Here is a 23,308-nt window from a genome sequence, read left to right as displayed (position 1 = left end):
ACATGTAACAATATACAGTATGTATATAAATCAAACAGTTACTGGAAACTTTTAGAGCTTGTTGTGATATAATAACATTATTAACATCATTATAATATCATGTGTTAAAGGAATGTCAAATGGACCACAATGTACAGTGTGTTACATAAGGTGACTTCAGGGTGGCAGGTAGCCTAGCAGTTAAGAGTGTTGGTCCAGTAACCGAATGGTCGCTGGTTCAAATCCCAGAGCCAACTAGGTGAGAAATCTGTCGATGTGCCCTTGAGCAAGGCCCTTAACCCTAATTACTCCAGGGCCGCCGTCAATAATGGCTGATCTCTGGCCGTGACCCCACTCTCTGAGGGATATGCAAAAAACAAATGTCCAATTCACACGTATATAATACACACTATACATGTGTAAAATAGAACAAATGTATTCTATTGATCATTTATCAGCATTAGACATAGTATAATCTGTCCCACATACATGGCATGAGTCACCATTATAACACACCACATCCACGAGTAAGCATACCTGGACTTTTAGCTTGAATACATGTTAATCATTAAATCTATGCCCAAATAAGAGTAGGTTGCAGGACAGTTCATAAAAAGGCCTACTCCTTCAGAGCTCAGTGTCCATAATACATAATCTAAAAAAAGGTTTTACTTTAACTTATTGTGTGATTTGATGACCATGCACATTTTGTTTGTATAAATGAGTCTATGAGGACAACTTCATCATATTATCACATTTACAGAATGCACAGGGAGATACTGTTTTGTTGATCCATCTCCATGGATCTATGGTGACCATAAAGGTTGTATGAGCTCCCAGGAGTTGGTCCAGTCTCTCTTGTATTGTACTATATTTCTGCACAGAACAGAGTCCATATTGTCCATATTGTAGACTATGGTAGGCAGTGAAAAGCAGCTGGAGAGTACAGGCTTGATGTCTCCTTAGTGACGTTAAAGCACCCTCTCTTCCCAACATTCACTCATATCCAAGGCCATCATCCCGTCCGGCAGGAGAATGCCATTTATAGACCCCGTCGCTGGAAGATAAAAGCAACAGAAGTGAAATTCGTTTTTACCACACAATTACAGAGCAGCTTTTGTATAACCACCGAATAAGCAGTTAAAAGGGAGATAGATAGCATGACCCCAGATTCCTGGTCAGACCCAGCCTCTGAACACCACTTTAACAGCTCCACATCCATCATAACGCCCCATGTCTTGTTAGTTCCTTCTGTGTTCATATTCCCTTTTTTAGAGGCAGGCAGCCAGGCAGGCATAGTGAGGAACCAGCTGCACGTCTGCTTTGATCTGACTGTTACAGCCAAATTCAGACAGTAAGTCACCCTGCAACCGGCCTGGCCCACACACAAAATGGGCTATATAGGGTGTGGAAACATTGTGTAATGTTCTCCCTCTCTCCCTCTCTGTCTGTCTAATATGTATCAATGTGTTCAAGGATGGGATTAGGCAGTGCCAAGCACAGGGCTTTATTCCCATTCAGGGCCTCCCTTCAGATGTGAGCTGAATTATAACGTGATGCTTGGCTTGATCCAACTGGGGAATATCACCTTCCAACAGCAACAAGAGGGGTCTAGTTAGTTGTTCCATTGTCTTTTACAATACCACTGTAATCAGAAAAGGTGGAGATGCTGTGTGTCTTGGCACAACAAGAGAACAAACTAAGGATAATGATGATAAATGGGTATCAAAGGTCAGAAAAACATCCAAGATGTCTTGGAAGCTCAGACATACAGTACACACCGCATCATATTGCATTGATGTCTGAAGTTTCTACTGAATCTGATGAAGCTTCATGTGTTCCATTTGTGTTCATCACAATCATATTGAGCTTCTCTGTTCCATTCCTCGTCTCCTCTTTCCTTCTCCTCTTCCGCCTGCAAAGTTTATGTCGACTGAGACAGAAAAAGAACATTAGAAAGTAACCCATTCAAATTTGTGATGACATCATCTTCTTATTCTGTTATTTGAGAATGGTATCATCTGTCTTGACTCTCACATGAGCTATTCACCAAAACATTCTCCCAGTATCACGGAGGTTAGTTATGTAAGGTATCTTTTTAGCACACAAGACTCTTTTGTTAAACTAATACAACGCTTGGCACTCTATCTCTCTTTTGGGTAAAAATGAGAGGGGAGAGCAGGACAGACACATACAGCTCGATGAAAACCAAAGGTAACATGGCCCCAAGCATTTCATTAAAACTTTTCCATTCATGGGACACACACAGATTCTTTCCATCCCATCCCAGGGCTAGTTTGACAGGCTGTGTGGTGATGAAGCTGTATGTCCACCTTTTTCGCTCTCTCATGCACACACACATACTCACACAGACAGGAAGGTTGTCACATAAAGTAAATCTGGCTGTTTGCTACTTAAAGAATGTGTATTGTACTCACTGTGCACAGATGCAGATGAATATGATGAGTAGTATGAGGAAGACCAATGCTGCTATCACACAGGCTATGATGATCTGCCTCCGGTCTCCTATACGCCAGTCCAAATCAACATACTCACACCTGGACCCAATGTACCCTTTTTCACATCTGAGACAGAGCAAACACACAATTCACCTGCTGTGATTAAAATGTGCACAACAACTTTGTTTATTGGTTCTATCTCTTGTGGCCAAAAGAAAAACAAAGAAATAACTTGAAGCACCTGGGCTATGAGAAAACAAGCACATGCTGATCTGTCAGGTCTGCTATTCTAGCTGTTCCAAATGAACTAGCCTCGATGATTGTGATTCTTTGATGCTTGATGAAATGCAGTCAGATCATATTAAACCAATCATATATCTGCCTTGTTGTTTTAATTTAAGTGCATATATTCTGAGCAGGGTCACAGTAAACAAGGTTAGTACATCAAATCAAATCAAATTTTATTGGCCACCTGCGCCGAATACAACAGGTGCAGACATTACAGTGAAATGCTTACTTACAGCCCTTAACCAACAGTGCATTTATTTAAGTAAAATAAAACAACAACAAGGAAGTGTTGAGAAAAAAAGAGCAGAAGTAAAATAAAATAACAGTAGGGAGGCTATATATACAGGGGGGTACCGGTGCAGAGTCAATGTGCAGGGGCACCGGCTAGTTGAGGTAGTTGAAGTAATATGTACATGTGGGTAGAGTTAAAGTGACTATGCATAAATAATTAACAGAGTAGCAGCAGCGTAAAAATATGGGGTGGGGGGGGTGGGGGGCAGTGCAAATAGTCTGGGTAGCAATGATTAGCTGTTCAGGAGTCTTATGGCTTGGGGGTAGAAGCTGTTGAGAAGCCTTTTGGACCTAGACTTGGCGCTCTGGTACAGCTTGCCGTGCGGTAGCAGAGAGAACAGTCTATGACTAGGGTGGCTGGAGTCTTTGACAATTTTGAGGGCCTTCCTCTGACACCGCCAGGTATAGAGGCCCTGGATGGCAGGAAGCTTGGCCCCAGTGATGTACTGGGCCGTACGCACTACCCTCTGTAGTGCCTTGCGGTCGGAGGCCGAGCAGTTGACATACCAGGCGGTGATGCAACCAGTCATGATGCTCTCGATGGTGCAGCTGTATAATTTTTTTAGGATCTGAGGACCCATGCCAAATCTTTGACATCGTCTCCTGAGGGGGAATAGGCTTTGTCGTGCCCTCTTCACGACTGTCTTGGTGTGTTTGGACCATGATAGTTTGTTGGTGATGTGGACACCAAGGAACTTGAAGCTCTCAACCTGTTCCACTACAGCCCCGTCGATGAGAATGGGGGCGTGCTCAGTCCTCTTTTTTTTCCTGTAGTCCACAATTATCTCCTTTGTCTTGGTCATGTTGAGGGAGAGGTTGTTATCCTGGCACCACACAGCCAGGTCTCTGACCTCCTCCCTATAGGCTGTCTCATCGTTGTCGGTGATCAGGCCTACCACTGTTGTGTCGTCAGCAAACTTAATGATGGTGTTGGAGTCGTGCTTGGCCATGCAGTCATGGGTGAACAGGGAGTACAGGAGGGGACTGAGCACGCACCCCTGAGGGGCCCCCGTGTTGAGGATCAGTGTGGCAGATGTGTTGCTACCTACCCTTACCACCTGGGGGCGGCCCGTCAGGATGTCCAGGATCCAGTTGCAGAGGGAGGTGTTTAGTCCCAGGATCCTTAGCTTAGTGATGAGCTTGGAGGGCACTATGGTGTTGAATGCTGAGCTGTAGTCAATGAATAGCATTCTCACGTAGGTGTTCCTCTTGTCCAGGTGGGAAAGGGCAGTGTGGAGTGCAATAGAGATTGCATCATCTGTGGATCTGTTGGGGCGGTATGCAAATTGGAGTGGGTCTAGGGTTTCTGGGATAATGGTGTTGATGTGAGCCGTCACCAGCCTTTCAAAGCACTTCATGGCTACAGACGTCAGTGCTACGGGTCGGTAGTCATTTAGGCAGGTTATCTTAGTGTCCTTGGGCACGGGGACTATGGTGGTCTGCTTGAAACATGTTGGTATTACAGACTCAGCCAGGGACATGTTGAAAATGTCAGTGAAGACACTTGCCAGTTGGTCAGCACATGCTCGGAGTACACGTCCTGGTAATCCGTCTGGCCCTGCGGCCTTGTGAATGTTGACCTGCTTAAAAGTCTTACTCACATTGGCTACGGAGAGCGTGATCACATAGTCATCCGGAACAGCTGGTGCTCTCATGCATGCTTCAGTGTTGCTTGCCTCGAAGCGAGCATAGAAGTAGTTTAGCTCATCTGGAAGTCTTGTGTCACTGGGCAGCTCGCGGCTGTGCTTCCCTTTGTAGTCTGTAATAGTTTTCAAGCCCTGCCACATCCAACGAGCGTCAGAGCCGGTGTAGTACAATTCAATCTTAGTCCTGTATTGACTCTTTGCCTGTTTGATGGTTCGTCTGAGGGCATAGCGGGATTTCTTATATGCGTTAGTTAGAGTCCCGCTCCTTGAAAGCGGCAGCTCTACCCTTTAGCTCAGTGCGGATGTTGCCTGTAATCCATGGCTTCTGGTTGGGGTATGTACGTACGGTCACTGTGGGGACGACATCATCGATGCACTTATTGATGAAGCCAGTGACTGATGTGGTGTACTCCTCAATGCTATCTGAAGAATCCCGGAACATGTTCCAGTCTGTGCTAGCAAAACAGTCCTGTAGCTTAGCATCTGCATCATCTGACCACTTTTTTATTAACCGAGTCACTGGTGCTTCCTGCTTTAGATTTTGCTTATAAGCAGGAATCAGGAGGATAGAGTTATGGTCATATTTGCCAAATGGAGGGCGAGGGAGAGCTTTGTATGCGTCTCTGTGTGTGGAGTAAAGGTGGTCTAGAGTTTTTTTTCCTCTGGTTGCACATTTAACATGCTGGTAGAAATTAGGTAGAACGGATTTAAGTTTCCCTGCATTAAAGTCCCCGGCCACTAGGAGCGCTGCCTCTGGATGAGCGTTTTCCTGTTCACTTATGGCCTTATACAGCTCTTTCAGTGCAATCTTAATGCCAGCATTGGTTTGTGGTGGTAAATAGACAGCTATGAAAAATATAGATGAAAACTCTCTTGGTAAATAGTGTGGTTTACAGCTTATCATAAAATACTCTACCTCAGGCGAGCAAAACCTAGAGACTTCCTTAGTATTTGATTTTGTGCACCATCTGTTGTTTACAAATATACACAGACCGCCACCCCCTGTCTTACCGGCGTCAGCCGTTCTATCCTGCCGATGTAGCGTATAGCCCGCTAGCTGTATGTTGTCCATGTCGTCGTTCAGCCACGATATTACAGTTTTTAATGTCCCGTTGGTAGGATAACCATAATCTTAGGTCATCCAATTTATTCTCAAATGATAGAACATTGGCTAATAGGATTGATGGAAGAGGCAGTTTACTCGCTCGCCGTCGGATCCTTACAAGGCACCCCGACCTACGTCCACGATATCTCCGTCTCTTTCTAATGCGAATGAGAATCAGTAGGGTCAATGAGTGATGTCAATGTTATTTGTCAGACATAAAAGTAAAAACAAAAACAAAATCTTTATCAAGAACATGAACTTCATACTTGTAATAATAATGTGCAATAATTCTGCTACAGTTATCAAAATAGATACAAATTAATCAGGTGTTTTCACTGCAGAGAATGTTGAGTATGCAGCATGTTCTTGGCTTGAGACCATCTGCCTTGGATATGTACAGATAAATGATTGGGGCCCACAGTAAGGGTGGGGTGAGTTGATGTACCTGCATGAAGGAGTGTTCTGTTCCTTCACAAAGCGGCACGACCCATGGATACAGTAATTCCTGAACTCCTTTGGACATTTGGTGAAATGGCCGCTCCATTTGGCTTGAGTTGCAGTTTCTATTGAGTCTATGGCAAGCGCAAAGAGAAAAATACAGGGGCAAGGGGGATTATAAAGTAACTATTTTGATATATAATATCCTTCTGACAAAAAGATTGCATTGAAAAGGTGATGCAGAATAAGATATGAGTTTGAAGTGAGAGGCCCCTTTCAAACTTGTCATGAGGCTCCTGTTTTCCCTTAGTAACCTGACTCAGGGTAGCCAATGTGACCTGTCATATAAATAGGCTCCTGGCATCATGATCTGAGGAAGGACTAGGAACTGAACTGACTACTGGGATAAGACTGGTGTGATTGAGGATAATAATGTGCCAATTACAGATTTATAACTAACTAAATTCTGTCAAAGTAAAAAGCAACTGATATCCTCCTCAGCCTAATTTGGTAGTTGTGTAGAAATACACAAACAGAACATTATATTTGGCCACTGTTAGTAAAGAGAATGGAAACCTTGAGTTCTATTACTATTTTATTCTCCTCTATTCCCATCCAGTGAGTCATTGGGTGGGTAAAAGAATAATGAGGCTTAGTTAACATCACAGAGAGTGAGAAAGCCCTAATTGTAGTGTGGAACATGAGAGCATGCCTTTAAAATGACCTAAATATTGAATAGGAGCCGATCTGGTTACAAAGGAACAACAGGTGTAAATTGATGAGTAGCTGTATGTGCAGCCATTCATCACACCACATTTCCCGGGAATAAGTATGTAGCTGGGAAATGCTGCTGTTGTTTGATCAACTGAACATAACAAGAATAGTACATGGCAGAGAGGTAATCAGGAACTACCCCCACCTTCCCCTAATAAAATAAACGTCACTGCATCACTCCATGTGGGTAAATACAATGGTACGATCAGTAGTTGATTAGCCCTTTTAGGTGTGAGGGTTATCATCAAACAGCAACTGACAAATCCTGAACAGTGGAGGCCCTAACTGAGGCTGCTTCAATTGACACCTGATGTCAGCCTGCCGTCCATAGAGTGCACATCTAATTAGCAGTGAGGAACCTAACCCAGTGCACATAAAAAGCTGGTGCTACATTTCACAATACCACTCACAGGAAAGGTAATGACTGCATGGTCACTGGTGGCAAGAAGGCTTTAATTTGCATTATGGTCTCTGTTGGGGCTGGTACATGACACCTCCTCCTGTTACTAAAGGGCTGGGTGGAGAAGCATTTGATATTCCAACTGTTTGAATGAACTACCATGCGAATGATGCACTCCTAGAGTATGGCCTTCAATTTAATGACAGAGCAGGAATACTTAGTATAAGAATGTTTTTCAAGGGCACTACGTCTCTTTACAAACTTACAGTGTATGTAATCACAAACACATTACTTTTCTAATCCAACAGGTTGCTTCTAAACCTGAGTATGTCAGATGGTAAGAAATACTTTTATGTACGCCTTCTTCAAACTTCAAACAAACTTTTATGGCATGATTATCCCTCCATTGGTTTATGTTTCTCTGGGGGGGAAACAATATACCTGTGAAGTTGTTTATGTTGCCTTGGTGATGGAGGGATACAGTCTTGTTGGCCGGCTCCTCAGTTGCATTCCATTCTGCCAGGGAGTATTTGCATAGGGCCAAAGCTACAACCAGAAAACAAACAGAGCTGGTCGCACAATGCCCAAACATCAAGTCAAATCCATACAATTAATTTGTTTTAGAATCCCGAAAGTTAAGAACAGAGCAAAGGTTGTGGGCTTAATGTGATTAGAAATGTGACAGTAATACCCCCAGCTTGGGTTTCTGGGATTCCCAACACTGATAACCTTACTAAAGATAGTCTTGCATCCAATCCAAGAACACTGTTAGTGTTTCATAATATTCAGGACAACAACACCCAGCCATGATACAAATGTGGGTCATGGGATAAAGCTACCTTATCTATGAACCAAATAGATGTGGTTATTGACAGTCTATATTATTGGTTTGGGTATTCCTGGCATGTGCATTGGGGAACTCTATTTGTTAATAGAGAGGCAGATCATTCCCTGATCATCTGACACACCAGCACGCTAATTACTGCTGTCAATCACAGTATAGACAGGGACATAGGATCATTTACATTTTAGTCATTTAGCAGATGATCTTATCGAGAGCTACTTACAGTAGTGAATGCATACATGTTTATACTAGTCCCCAGTGGGAATCGAACCTATAACCCTGGTGTTGGAAGCGCCATGCTCTACCAACTGAGTTACATGGGACTACATTATATACATATGATATATACCAAAGTTATATTTTGAATAAACGAAAACTAGTGAAGTAATATAAGAAATAAAATGTTAATGATACCTGAAAGATATAAATATCAAAGGAAATACAATCTTGATTGTAGAATTCAGTTATTAACCAGACTACAGGCAATTCTATTCAGTTACAGTGAGTAAATAAAGTTAGTGTGAGGTTGAAGAGTTATTTAACAGGAACACAGAACTGTGCCTCTTACCTGTGACTATTCCTACATACAGCTTGTATGCCTTTGCCATGTCCGTGCGCAATGTATATACTTTTCCGGGTGGATAAATAACCTATAGGTAAACGTAGATTGCGTTTCTTATATCAAAACCCGTCAAAAGTTCACCATTATATCCTCTGCTTAGTAGGATACCCTGCTTCCCGACTCACGAATAATGTGGTTCCTTCATACGTAATCGCGCACGGGTGAACTACATAGGCAAGAGAGACTGCTCATGCTAGAGAATTGAATGGGTGAAATGGAACCTGAACCTAATAGTGCCACGCCCACTTACGTATGTATGTGCAAGTGCACTCTACCAGTGGAGTTTATTATGGCATGCAGCTCAAACTGGAGATTGGCTACTAGGCTATTAATTAAGGTGCAATCCGTTTGATGTGCGCATAACCTAATGCAACAAGTTCTTAATATACTGTCATTAAAACATATGACAGTTCTTTAGAACATCATTTGAAGATATATTTCAAGGTGCATCCCATGAGATTTGCATATACAAATATATCACTTGCATATATTTGCATAATGCACATTTTATGAATTTCTAACTAAAATATACATCGTTTTACCTGCATCAGCACATTTTAGTGACCTCTACTCTGAACTGTTGGTAAACGGCAGACGGCGCCGGCTAATGAGACTGTGGGCAAGTCTAGAGCTGTGGCCAGAGAGTTTGTTTGTGTTCATTGGCGAGCAGGCCTCACTATTCCCCCGGAGGCACAGGCAATGTGAGTCTGGCCAGGTCTACCTATGTGTGCTCTTTCTCACTTTCAGCACACTCTTTATCGAGGCCTACTCAGTGCACAATGAGCCCTCTGCTAAAATGTGAACTCAGGAATAGTTCGTCTATGGACATCAGTGCTGCAATGCCAGGCAATATGTAGTGGAAATAGGAAATCCTATACAGGGGTAAAAGTAATGCATCGCCCGAAGCCACAATTCCAGATGTAGGTGGTTCCTTGATAGATGAAGCCTTGCCAATAACTATCCAAGAGGTTGATCAAAAGTGTCAAATCACATCTACCTGTCATTTGTCCCATTACTCATGATAATGGTATATTGATAACTAGATCATCAGAAATGGCAGTAGGCAACAGGATCTGCAGCAGTCACAGAATGTAGTGACTGTCAGCCTCCTGACAGTTAGCCCGCTGTGGAGTAGCAGCCTGTTCTCAGACAAAGTTATAGCACCACAAGGTGGCCACATTGTGCTGTTGCTGCGTTTTTTCATGAGGGTAGTATTTACCCACTCTGTTCCTATTTGCATGAAACTGTACGTGCCATCTGAAATATCTCCTCTTCCGAGTTGCACAAAGGAATCATACATTCCGTCTTTATTCTACTAATACCGGGTTTGGCCGGTGTAGGCCGTCATTGTAAATAAGAATTTGTTCTTAACTGACTTGCCTAGTTAAAAAAAGGTAAAATAAAAAATAAAAAATACGACAGAATGTTCTTGTTGTAGGTCCTGCTCATTGTCTCGATGTACAAATGTACATTACCATTAGATCATTCGATTCAAATGATAATTTCACACCCCAGATAAGGCACTACAACAAAAAATGAAGGGTGTAACATGAGTAGATATTGATTTAGCCAGGATTCTAATATAGGCCCAATAATAACACTACTAAGTATAGAATTCTAAAACAGCAAGGGGTGGTAAACATTGGCGCCAGCAACTACAGCTCCTCCCCGGGAATTCCCTGCCAGCTGAGTCTAACTGTTCATTGCTTTGTCAAAATGGCTTATCTCAAGAGAATAGTTAACATTTTATAGGTACATTTGAGATATGCAGTAGCCCATGCCGCTCTGCTGCAGACAGTGGGCAAGACTGCAATGTAGGCCTACTGATAAAGAGCAATACATCAATTGTGCTTTTTGGAATTATCAAGAAACACAAATCCACTGCTATCAAACTTGTCACATTTACTTTGTGATGGACATATTGTAGTAATGTGCATCTTGGGAAGGGCTGGATGGCTTTGAGAGACATAATCAACCAGCTGTAAAAAGTAGTGTTACTTTCATAATAATTGCACAAGAAATGTTATAACACTGAAGGTTGTTGAGCAAATTTAATCTATTTCCCTCAGTGAAAAAAACTGAAACACGTGAATAGAACATGGGCAAAAATGTTCAGTGCGTAAAGACAGTTGTTTGAGTGGCTTCTGTTATTACACATTTTAATTGTTTGTGGAAAAGTAAGACAATTGTACACAATTAAAAACAATAACATTTCTATTTCAACTTAAAGCGTACTTAGAAGAAATGCTGAGAGTTTATTTAGCTAGTGTGCCATATTAATACACTGTAGTGAACACTTAACAAAACTACACAAATACCTCTCTTTAGGCCAGCAGAAAGACCAAGAAGAAGGAATGGGGTGCCAAGAGAGCCCAGAGAGCATCCTCCAATGTCTTCTCCATGTTCGAGCAGACACAGATCCAGGAGTTCAAAGAGGTGAGCTCACACATTATATATCATGTTCGTCATAAGTCATATTATGAGGAAGCACAGCAATGTGCCCAATCATAGTGAGTAAGGAAAAAATATATGGTGTTTGTTCTGTAATCCTTTTCTTTCCCTGGGCAAGGCGTTCACACTTATCGACCAGGACAGAGATGGGTTCATTGACAAAGAAGATCTGAAGGATACCTTTGCATCTCTTGGTCAGTATTTCAATGATACACTAAATGGCCAAAAGTATGTGGACACCCCTTCAAATGAGTGAGTTCAGCTATTTCAGCCAGACCCATTGCTGACAGGTGTATAAAAATCAAGCACACAGCCATAGACAAACATTAGCAGTAGAATGGCCTGTACTGAAGAGCTCAGTGACTTTCAATGTGGCACCGTCATAGGATGCCACCTTTCCAACAAGTCAGTTCGTCAGATTTCTGCCCTGCTAGAGCTGCCCCGGTCAACTGTAAGTGCTGTTATTGTGAAGTGGAAATGTCTAGCCACAAAGTGGTAGGCCATACAAGTTCACAGAACGGGACCGCCGAGTGCTGAAGCATGTAAAAATCGTCTGTCCTCGGTTGCAACACTCACTACCGAGTTCCAAACTGCCTCTGGAAGCAACGTCAGCACAATAACTGTTCGTCGGGAGCTTCATGAAATGGGTTTCCATGGCCGAGCAGCCGCACACAAGCCTAAGATCACCATGCGCAATGCCAAGCGTCAGCTGGAGTTGTGTAAAGCTCGCCGCTATTAGACTCACTGGAGTGATAATCATGCTTCACCATCTGGCAGTCCGACGGACGAATCTGGGTTTGGCAGATGCCAGGAGAACGCTACCTTTGGAGGAGGAATAATGGTCTTAGGCTGTTTTTCATGGTTCGGGCTAGGCCCCTTAGTTCCAGTGAAGGGAAATCTTAACGCTACAGCATACAATGACATTCTAGATGACTCTGTGCTTCAAATTTTGTGGAAACAGTTTGGGGAAGGCCCATTCCTGTTGCAGCATGACAATGTCCCAGTTCACAAAGCGAGGTCCATACAGAAATGATTTGTCGAGATCGGTGTTTAAGAACTTGACTGGCCTGCATAGAGCACTGACCTCAACTCCATCGAACACCTTGGGATGAATTGGAACACCGACTGCGAGCCAGGCCTAATCGTCCAACATCAGTGCTTGACCTCACTAATGCTCTTGTGGCTGAATGGAAGCAAGTCTCCGCAGCAATGTTCCAACATCTAGTGGAAAGCCTTCCCAGAAAAGTGGAGGCTGTTATAGCAACAAAGGGGGGGGACCAACTCCATATTAATGGCCATGATTTTGGAATGAGATGTTCGACGAGCAGGTCTCCACATACTTTTGGCCATGTAGTGTATCTTCTGAATAACTGAATATCACTTACTGTAAAACAGCTAATGGTTGTTTGAATGGTGGTGATGCTTGATATCTCATCTATACTCCAGGTAAACTGAATGTGTCGGACCCCTCTTTGCCTCTGGAACAGCCTGACTTCTTTGGGGCAGGGATTCTACAAGGTGTCGGATATGTTCCACAGGGATGTTGGTCCATGCTGACACGATGGCATCATTCAGTTGCGGCAGATTGGATGGCGGTACATTCATGCTGCAAAAAGCCCATTCTATCTCATCCCAAATATGCTCTATTGGGTTTGGTCATCAACAATGTTCAGATCAATCGTTGCCCAATTGGTAAAAAGGGACCTAACGTGTGCCAGGAAAACATTCCCCACATCAGTACACCACCACCACCAGCCTGTACCGCTGACACCAGGCAGAATGGGTCCATGGACCATGCTTAGGCCAAATCCTGACTCTGCCATTAGCATGATGCAACAGGAACCAGGATTCGTCAGACCCAGCAATGTTTTTCCACTCCTCAACTGTCCAGTGTTGGTGATCGCGTGCCCACTGGAGCCGCTTCTTCTTGTTTTTAGCTTATAGGAGTGGAACATGATGTGGTCGTCTGCTGCAATAACCCATCCGTGACAAGGATCAACAAGTTGTGCGTTCAGAGATGCCGTTCTGCACACCACTGTTGTACTGCGTCATTATTTGTCTGTTTGTGGCCTGCCTGTTAGCTGGCATGCTTCGTGCCATTTTATTTAGACCTCTCTCATCAACTAGCTGTTTTCACCCACAGGACTGCCACTGACTGGATGTTTTTTGTTTGTCGCACCTTTCTCGGTAAACCCTAGCGTCGTACATAAAAAGCCCAGGAGGGCGGCCGTTTCTGAGATACTGGATCTGGCACGCCCAGCACCGACGATCATACCACGCTCAAAGTCGCTTAAGTCACTAGTTTGGAGCATTCTAACGTTCAACCAAACAACCAGTAACTGAATGCCTTTTTTTGACAATTAGATTCATTAGCAGCTCAGGTATCTAAGAGATGAAAACCCGGATACTGTACTGATATTTGTCTGCAAACCTTTCAGGTTAAGCAGATGTTCCAATCGTCTACCTTCGACCCAGCAAGAAACCTGGACTACAAATCCCTCTGTTACATCATCACCCACGGGGAGGGACAGGAGGAGTAAAGGATCTGTCAGTGTCTATGTTAGTGCTGTCAACATCAGACAGGTGCTGATGGTACTACTGGTTGTTCTGTGTTTGAAATGTGAATAACACGCTGCATTGCTGCCTCTCTCTGATTCAACTGAAGTTAAATATGTATAAACTGAGAATATATAACAAAAAATATAAACCATATATAGTATGCCATGCCATATTTCATTACTGCATTTATTTTCTCAACAAAAAAAAGTTGTATCCCAGTGTACCAAAATAGAAAATTGCACTATTCAACTACTTAACATTACAGAGTCGAAAATCAAGTAAGCAGAGTGTAAACAAGTTGAGTTAAGTCTAACATTTTTGGCATCAAATATGAAACATAATTTATGTACAACAGGTATTGCATTTAAGTGTTTCCTGAACAGCAATTTCTTCCAAGACATACAGAAACCTTATGAGTCCTCTGAAATGTTAAACACAACTCACAAGGTATTATGACTATTTATACATGTTGAAAAATATTAAAATGTAATATATGTAGATGAAAAGTGATTTAAGTTATTTTTAAAGATGATTGAATCCTTTCACCACATTCACCTGGTTTACATTCTTTGGCAAAGATGTACAGCTGTTTAGTGCAATAGTCAAGTACAGTATTTCCTTCTCTTAGTCTAGACAGTGAGTTTACCTCCATCTTCTCAAGTCCTCCTCTCCAGTTGGGGTCATCGGCAGGCCAGTGCCTGGGCCTCGCTGAGGACATAGAAGGCAAAGGAATAACCAGGGAGTCTGAGATGTTCTCCTGCAGGAAGAGGAGTTCCCTGGAGCGATGGAAGAGTTCTTTCATCCACCATCTTTAATACCTCTCCGTTGAGTTTCACAGACCTGGCGATCACAGCACACGTTAAGTCTCCTTTCTATTTTTAGTAGTATAGCTTTGTTTACATTGACAATACTACAAGGCAAGACAATAGCAAACCCTTCCTTAAACTGTAATAATAAAAAGCAACAAACTTAAGATTAGTGGCCCCATTGATGGGAATACAGTTTACTGGTAGCCTACTTGGAGTAGAGTCCCTCCTCGCCAGGCTGTTCAGACTGTAGAACAAAGGCCTCTGCAGTGCTGTTAGAGACTATAGCAGGCACAGCGATCCTCGCAGGTATCTTACTCAGGTTCAGAGCAAACAATGTGACTGCTCCACTTTTGTAGCTTGTGCTGGAGAAGAGAGAACATTGAGGAACAGTCAGGATGGTTGTCTCACATCTGTCTCATTCACAAACACAGGTTGTTGTTTCATCTTAAATACAGCTGGATTGTGGAATACCTTTTCTTGTTAGTGCAGTGCAGGTAGACCCGTACTCTTTTCATCTTTCCCAAAATGGAAAATGCTTCTATACTCAGCACCTCTGGTCCAACAAGCCTCTTGTACAGAACAGATAGCCAGTAATCCTGCCAGTAATACAACCATAAACCAGATAAATTATTATACGGTCAGGTCCAAAATGATTGGCACCTTTGATAATGATGAGCAAAAAAGACTATCAACATTTTGCAATGGCCTTCTTAGTCTCTGGACTTGAACCCCATTGAAAACCTGTGGTTTGAATTGAAGAGGGCAGTCCATAAGCGCAGACGAAGGATATCAAGGATCTGGAAAAATTGTGTATGGAAGAATGGTCTAAGATCCCTCCCAATGTGTTCTCCAATCTCATTTTAGAAAAAGGCTCAGTGCCGCTATCCTCGCAAGGGGAGAGTGCCAGAATATTAAAAACAGGGGTGCCAATAATTTTGACTTATTTTACATTTTAGACATTTAGCAGACGCTCTTATCCAGAGCGACTTACAGTTAGTGAGTGCATACATTTTCATACTCCTATCTTTTTTTATAGATTTTTTAAATGACTTGTTAAACAAAATCTCTTTCTCTGAGAATAATATTCACTAAATTGAGCATACAATATAGGTCAGTATTTGTATTATTTATTTCATACAGTCTTTTTTGCTCATCTTTATCAAGGGTGCCAATAATTATGGACCCGACTATATAGAAATGGGAAAATTCATAGAATAGACAAACTATTGTCACAATCAACAAATACTTGGATCATTGGTGTTTTTTCAGGAATTCAGAATACAGAGGAGAATAAACAGGAATATTTCTTACAGGAAGTGGATCCAGGTTATCATCTACCAGGTGGTAAGTCCCAGATCCAATCAAAACCTGCCTGATGACAACATCCAATCCAAGCTTCGCACCCAGGCCCAGTTTATCCAGCCACCTGTAATCATTAAACATTTATTTTACACCACATACAGTACTTTAATACATTCCGAAGTTTTTATTTGCAAAGAGATTCTGACACATATAATCTGATCTAGATACAACCAACTTTATTCAATGAGAATGAAATATGTAATCCTACGTAAAAACCTACTGCCCTCACACTTGATTGAGTCAATGTTGGATACATCATGGGACCCATGCATTTTTGTGGCATTCCTTTCATTTTTTTTGCATGTGAGACTACTATTGTAAGTCTTCCTGGAAGAGGGCATGGTTGAAAGACTGATCATGAGGCTCACAGGTGACCTGTAAATTCAATGAAAACCACATGTTCCGGAATAGCAGAGATTCCCTTCCATGACCGTAGACTAATGACACAATTGACTCAACTACTGCCAGCGTAATGAGGCTGCAGGTATGTAGTCTCTCTTCCCACAGTGGAGCACCATGAGTCTGGCAAGCGAGACTAGGCTGCCTGTTACAACCTCCAGAGTAATTCAGACTAAAATTATCACATGGTATCAGGGTGTGATACTGACTGGGTTTATCTATCTATCTATCCTGACAAACACAAGCATACACACACACTCACATGAATCCAGCGACAAATGTGTCAGACAGGCCCTTAGCCCCGCCTCCATAGGCAGAACTAGTCTCTCCAAGCCACACCTTCTTCCCAGGGGACGCCAGCTCAATGGTCTGAGGACACGCGACACAGAAGAACCATTTCACTTCCTTACTGAACTACAATAAATGTATAGTACATCTATAAACATGTACATTTGTTTATTTATTCTTCCTTACCTCCATGACTTCATGTGTTTTTAGGGCCAAAGTGTTTAGCACCTCAGGGTCTAGGAAATCTTCTAGAGACGTGTCTCTTCCATTGACGTAATAACTAATAGAAGGGCAGAGTAATCAAGGATGAGTTTAGTCTTCATATCAAACACAACAGAATCAGTATGAATAAAATCACATTTTCAGATTATATGGTCTGTAGACCATATCTCTCATCTGACACACTCACCCAACTGGGAAATGAAACTGGTTGAATTAACGTTGTTTCCACATAATTTCAACCCAAAAAACCCAATGTGATGACATTGAATCAACATGGAAAACTGATTGAATTTTTTTAAGTTATCAACATAAGGGCATTTTGTCTTTTTTTAATGCAACTTTTAACCTAAATTCGATGACATGTGAAATGTTTTGTTGACTAGATTTCACGTTGAATTCACGTTAGTTGACAACTCAACCAAATGTAAATCAAAACTAGACGTTGAACTTCCCAGTGGGATGTGAAGTCTGGTCAGTGCAAGCCTTTACAAACAGTTCTGTTGAGTTCCTCTTTCCCCTTGTGGCAAACCCACGTTCCCAACGTCACAGGCACGCTCATAAACTATTCCTGTGTTTGTTCAGTGTTTGTGTGTGTGTCAAAGTCAAAGGCAGCAACACGTGACATCTGACCTTATCATTGTGTGCTACACGAGGGACAGTTCAACTTACTGGTGCCAGGTGCATGCATCAATTGCTTCTGCCCCACTCTCCAAGAACCTATAAAAAGTAAATGGGATATGATTGTTCAACATATCCCACATGATTGATAGTTATGTAAGAAGAATCTATTGATCTGATATTAACCTGCCCTGAGACCACCGGAGACACTTGAGGGATGAGAGTTTGTCCCATAGACTGTAAAAATAAAGCCGTTTCCCAATAGGGAAAAGAGCCAGGATATGTTTGGTATACTTTTTGCCTTTTAGATAAGAGATGAATGAGTTGGTGTAACGATTAACAGTTAAAGGGATACTTTGGGATTTTGGCAATGAGGCCCTTTATCTTCTTCTCCAGTCAGATGAACTCACTGTCAAAATCCCAAAGTATCCCTTTAAGGTTTGAACCACAGCCTTACTTGGGTATAGACATACAGCAGGTGGATATAAAGGAGAGAAGCAGTAATAAACTCTGGCTTATTGTATAATACGGCTGTGAAATGACAGAAAACACCCATGAACTGGACAAACCAGAGGTTAGTCTCCCACTACAGTGGAAGTGATATTTAACCTTGAATATAGAAAGGTATGCAGTAATACTATTACTTTAGTTAGTACAACAGCCTGTCCAATAGGACTATATTGGGACTACTTTATGTATAGGCTACATAAAGGGACAAACTCTCACCCCTCCAGTAAGTCTCTCCGGTGGTCCCGGGGCTGGCTAATGTCTGGTCCATAGAGTCCAGTGTTATGGTAAAGTTTGGATTCCCGCAGAATCTTGCGGAGTTGAACAAAATCCTGGCCGAGCTGGTATCCATCCACCCTGATCCCTGCCTTCTTCTCATAGCTGTTGGGCTCTAAAGGGAGACAGGATATTTTTCTACCAACCTTACAATACCTAAATCATTTAGTTGAGAATTCCCAGTTTCAGTCATTAACACAATGAAAGATGGTTTAGTTAGTATAACACTGTAAATACATGTGGGCCTCAAAATTATTACCATTGCCCAGCTCCCAGGACATGCTGTACTGTTTAGATTCACAGTACTGTAGGAGGGTCCTGGCATTGCTGCTGTCCCAGGAGTTCTCAGAGGTCCTGAGCAGCTCATTGAGCCCGAAGATGAGGTCTAATCCAGAGCAGTTTGTAAAAGAGTAGAGCAAATCCACTGCATACTCTGTCAGGGTAAAAACACACATTTTAAATGTTGTTTTCTTCTTTCAGAGAATTTGCTCAAGTGAAATGGTCCCGTGTAGCTCAGTTGGTAGAGCATGGCGTTTGTAACGCCAGGGTTGTGGGTTCGATTCCCACGGGGGGCCAGTATGACAAAAGAAATGTATGCACTCACTAAACTGTAAGTTGCTCTGGATAAGAGCGTCTGCTAAATGACTAAAAGCTGTTCCAAGATAACAGCTAAACAAAAGAACCAGTGTGTTGTGAGCTAGACTGATGCTGCCTGCATGACCATTGTTCATACCTGTGAACTTTACACTCCTATACTTCCTCTGCAAGTCCTCCTTGTCAAGAAGTATTTCCTGTAGAGTCCATTCCTGCTTCAGTCTCTTTTCCAGTAGTGGAGGCAGCTCCAGCCTTTCACAGATGTCATCTGATTAGCAAAACAGGAACCAGAAACCAAGTGGTTGTGAGTCACTCAGAAGCTGATGACCTAAGAGCTACCTCAAACTAATGACATTGTTTGAGATCTGCCTGGTTTACTGTGTGCATTCAAGCTGACTCTGTGTGAATCAACATGCTGTTCTATCTCTCATGCCAAACAGGAATCATGCTGAGAAGTCAAGTGACCACAGTCAAACCACACATACACACATCATAAGAGCTGCTATTGCAATTCATGAGATATGTCATTATGCCTGACAATGTCTGTGGTGTAATGTGACACACAGTTCAGATGAGTCACAATGTATGTCATATTTACCTGCATCAAACACATAGTTTTTGTGATTCTCATTTGAATGTATAAATCTAGGGTTGAAGGTCATGAAATCTTGTCTTGTCCCTCCAAATCTCAGAAATGCTGGGGTCAAAGCTTTTGCCAATGTCCTCAGCTTTGGAGACCTGGTGGAATGAAAGAAGGTTTAGTTCAGTATTTATGGAGTTTCATAAGATTAAGTAGCGCTGGTCTCTGAACTGTTTCTCTGTTATGCTAAAGATAGAAACAACTTAGAGAGAGTAACATTGAAAATAAGACCCTGGCTGATTCTAATATTGTGGTCTTTTTTTTTTTTTACTGATGGTAATCATTTTATAAAACACACATACATTACCATTGTCCCAAAAACAGTGGTGGAAAAAGTACCGAATTGTCATACTTGAGTAAAAGGCAAGATACCATAATAGAAAATGAAAGTCACCCAGCAAAATACTACTTGAGTAAAAGTTTAAATGTATTTGGTTCTAAATATACTTATGTATCAAAAGTAAATGTAATTGATCAAATATACTTACGTATCAAAAGTAAAAGTATAAATAATTTCACATTTTTATATTAAGCAAAACAGACAGCACGATTTTCTTGTTTTTTTTAATTTACGGATAGCCAGGGCCAGACTCCAACACTCAGACATAATTTACAAACGAAGTATTTGTGTTTAGTGAGTCCGCCAGATCAGAGGCATTAGGGCTGACCAGGGATGTTCTCTTTATAAGTGCGTGAGTTGGACCATTTTCCTGTCCTGCTAAAAATTCGAAATGTAACGAGTACTTTTGGGTGTCAGGGAAAATGTATGGGGTAAAAAGTACATTATTTTCTTTAGGAATGTAGTAGAGTAAAAGTTGTCACAAATATAAATAGTAAAGTAAAGTACAGATACCCCCCAAAACTACTTAAGTAGTACTTTAAAGTATTTTTACTTGAGTACTTCACACCACTGGCTCAAAATAGTAACGCTTGCCTTACTCACGTTAAAAGGTACATGAACTTCTCCTCAGCGACTAGACTCGCGTCTATGGCCACAGACAAAAAACGTCCATTCCCTTTCTTGAGTACTCGAGAGAGGTCCACGTTCAGATTTACGGACTCAAAATGTACCTCATCCCTCGCAGACTCGACCCTTGCTCCGACATAATATCCATGAGATAGAATAGATATCATCACAAATGCCAAGATTGATACGCCTGACATCATGATAAACTCTAATTTATATAGCAATATGTAAGACAATTACAACCCAAATCTACTGATGCTCGTAGTCCCTCACTATCCCAATAAATGCGTCGATCGGTGTAAATCCATCGTTGTCGTTAGTAAACTCGTATGCAGTTATGGTCGGATTAAATTGTCTGGTCCAGAAAAGTCCTTGGTGTAGTCCTGGTCCAAACGACAGAAAGCAAAGCATCTTTTGTCTATCTGCCGTGAATGCATAACAACAAAGTACTAATGCAGAAGCTTGGGTGCGATAGGCTGCCACAGTATAGCAACGTTAACTAGGCTCGCGTGCATGGTCATGATCGTGTAGGGGCGGTCTCAACACAGTAGGCCCGCATGATTTTGAAATAAGACATTTTAGATGTTTATTATTGCATCGCTTGGGACTCTTATTCCGAAAAGTACATTTCCATACTCACCTTCTTGTGAGAGATGTGTGAGAAGTGAAGTGATGGAGATGTAACCTGTTCGGTGGCGATTTTAACATGTAAATCTTAGTGAGGCAAAAAATAATAAATGTGTTGGGATATATTTTCTTATAACTAGATGTGATGCCTAGCGTATAAAGAATACGTGAATGATTAAACATAATAGGTTTGTGCTGTACTGATATAGATTGTTTAACATAACAAGCTGTGATTAATGTGAGGAACCGTTAGGGGGTAGGCTGAGACAGATTTGTGATTCACACAGACACACACTGCCTCTTTGTTAAACCGCTCAAGGACAAAGTACTGCAACATGAAGAAGAAAACTATGTCTGAGGTTGCTGACTCGAGACAAGTTGTAAAAATAACAACTAATGCCCGGCAACAGTGAAGCGCCAAGGGGCTGGGACCAGCCTGTGCGCCATCGATAGGTTGGGTAAGTTTAAACCACACCCAGCCTCTACTCTGACAGGCCCAGCAGGGAGCGGAAACTATCTCTGTCAGAGTATTTAAAGAAGAACTTATAACAATGGCTCAGTTCTCTGTCTGCCCTGCGTGGTTTTTCAGTGGGCCGTATATACGAACATCATATTTACCATTCAAGTGTTTGCATTAATTAAAATACTAGTATATCTTAAAAGACGTGTGTTCACCTCTTTTTGTTCCTATACCAGATTTTGAATTGACGCAATTTAACATATGCATGCCAGCAAAGCCACTACACAACACAACACAACACTAAACAATACATTAATTGCACTATAACGGTGACAAACGGTGCCCACAAACTGTTAGGGCCTACATAAAGCTGTCCCAACAGCAGAGTCCCAACAGCAGTCCCACTTACCTTACCACTGCTATACCTGGCTATCAGCGGTGCCTTGTCTGGCAGCGAAACAGTTCATTCAGCCTCATTTACTGCCTTTAAAAAAACATTGCTGATATGGCTAACTTGCTTAAACAAATGTGGTTTCTACTGATGAGGCAATCCAACATTTTGATTAAGACATTAATGAGCAAGCTAGGACGGACGTAGCCAATATAACTATTTGTTCAGCACTTTTGAAATGTACAGCAACAGAATTCAAAACATGGGCCGTTCTTATAGTATACACCAAGTCAGAACCGTAGGATAAATAAACGGGGCATATAAGCAGAGAATGAAAGCTCTTACAATATTCGATGATTACATTTCTCTAAAACGGGCTAACGTATTTTCCCAGTTGTCTTGAACTCACGGAGGTCAGATTTCCCATTTCGAGTTTCCAGTTGTTTTGAGCTCGGCAGAAGTCATGCTGGATTGACATCATGGCCAATGTTGAATGTTTATCCTTTTAAGCTTGGAAAAGAGACCCTTAAACCAAGAATTGGGACCACACACCCACTCCACTGAATAGCAGGCTAGTGATTGCTTTGCAATGCTTGCAGTTAGCCACTGATTCCTTCCAAACCACTCATTGTTGAATTAGCGATTTCCAACTGCCGATGAGCACCGATACGTTTTATCTATAATTTATTTTCATATGACAAGGTTTGAAAAGGATTTGCCAGTAGATTGTCGACTTGATTCATGACGATGACTGCTAGCTAAGATTTTTTAAGTATGATGTTGACATGATCAGTCCAATCAAAGCTACTGTAGATATAACGTGATTTTACGTAATTTTATCTGTGGCCAATGACCTTGAGCCTTCTTGGACGGGCACTTCTAATGTAACTCTATGGCAGCACCCAAGGGGCTTGAATTTTCGAGCTCTACCCTTAGATTTTGCAGTGAGGTAGTGTCCCCCTGGCTGCCCTGCCTCCACAGAAAGCGCTGAGCTAGGCTGAAACACCTACATTTTGGAGCTGCCTTATTCAAGAAAGCAAAAAAAGTTTGTATGCGGTTTTATCAATTATTTTTATTCATAAAAAAACAATTGTAAACTGATATGTGACACGTATTAATCCCAAATTAACAGGCAAAAAAGTTTTTAAATTTTGCTAAACAAGTGGGGCTCATCACCTGCCCTGAATGACAGGTTTCCACTGAACCTATTGTAGAACTTGCTGCTGCTGCTACTTGGAAGAATTCAACTATAGAAAATAACTTCATTGAAACCCGATTCTTTATCATAAAAC

The 23,308-nt window shown here is 41.8% G+C and overlaps 3 protein-coding genes and 1 non-coding gene across 5 annotated transcripts; 2 read left to right on the top strand and 2 right to left on the bottom strand.

Annotated features, from left to right (window-relative positions):
• Positions 1-285: 285 nt before the first annotated feature.
• btc (betacellulin, epidermal growth factor family member) lies at positions 286-9,056 on the bottom strand. 2 transcript variants are annotated; one of them, XM_041897856.2, is made up of 6 exons: positions 8,793-9,054; positions 7,822-7,926; positions 6,214-6,340; positions 2,418-2,564; positions 1,761-1,912; positions 286-1,036 (listed from the first exon to the last, which is right to left on the bottom strand). In XM_041897856.2, the coding sequence occupies exons 1-5, from the start codon at positions 8,830-8,832 to the stop codon at positions 1,765-1,767; spliced, it is 567 nt and encodes a 188-aa protein (XP_041753790.1). In that variant the 5' UTR covers positions 8,833-9,054; the 3' UTR covers positions 286-1,036; positions 1,761-1,764. The 2 variants fall into 2 exon arrangements, with proteins under 2 accessions (XP_041753790.1, XP_041753791.1); XM_041897857.2 differs by lacking the exon at positions 1,761-1,912 and having other exon boundaries at positions 8,793-9,056.
• A 1,888-nt stretch (positions 9,057-10,944) lies between these two features.
• On the top strand, positions 10,945-13,936 carry LOC121583133 (myosin light chain 5-like). Its single transcript, XM_045225450.1, has 4 exons — positions 10,945-10,965; positions 11,175-11,282; positions 11,416-11,544; positions 13,694-13,936. Exons 1-4 carry the CDS (start codon positions 10,945-10,947, stop codon positions 13,835-13,837), a joined length of 402 nt encoding a protein of 133 aa, XP_045081385.1. The 3' UTR covers positions 13,838-13,936.
• Positions 13,937-14,023: 87 nt separating this feature from the next.
• Positions 14,024-21,028, bottom strand: hpse (heparanase). Its single transcript, XM_041897855.2, has 12 exons — positions 20,515-21,028; positions 19,530-19,669; positions 19,071-19,199; positions 18,597-18,770; positions 18,281-18,452; positions 17,606-17,653; positions 16,901-16,994; positions 16,689-16,795; positions 15,977-16,091; positions 15,137-15,261; positions 14,875-15,027; positions 14,024-14,696 (listed from the first exon to the last, which is right to left on the bottom strand). Exons 1-12 carry the CDS (start codon positions 20,736-20,738, stop codon positions 14,537-14,539), a joined length of 1,641 nt encoding a protein of 546 aa, XP_041753789.2. The 5' UTR covers positions 20,739-21,028; the 3' UTR covers positions 14,024-14,536.
• On the top strand, positions 18,838-18,913 carry trnat-ugu. The gene has a single exon. It is a non-coding gene; the product is annotated as a tRNA-Thr (tRNA).
• Positions 21,029-23,308: the final 2,280 nt, after the last annotated feature.

The sequence above is a fragment of the Coregonus clupeaformis genome, chromosome 15 (genome assembly GCF_020615455.1).
Source record: "Coregonus clupeaformis isolate EN_2021a chromosome 15, ASM2061545v1, whole genome shotgun sequence".
In the NCBI taxonomy this organism is placed as follows: Eukaryota; Metazoa; Chordata; class Actinopteri; order Salmoniformes; family Salmonidae; genus Coregonus; species Coregonus clupeaformis.
This window is presented reverse-complemented; position numbering and strand designations above follow the sequence as displayed.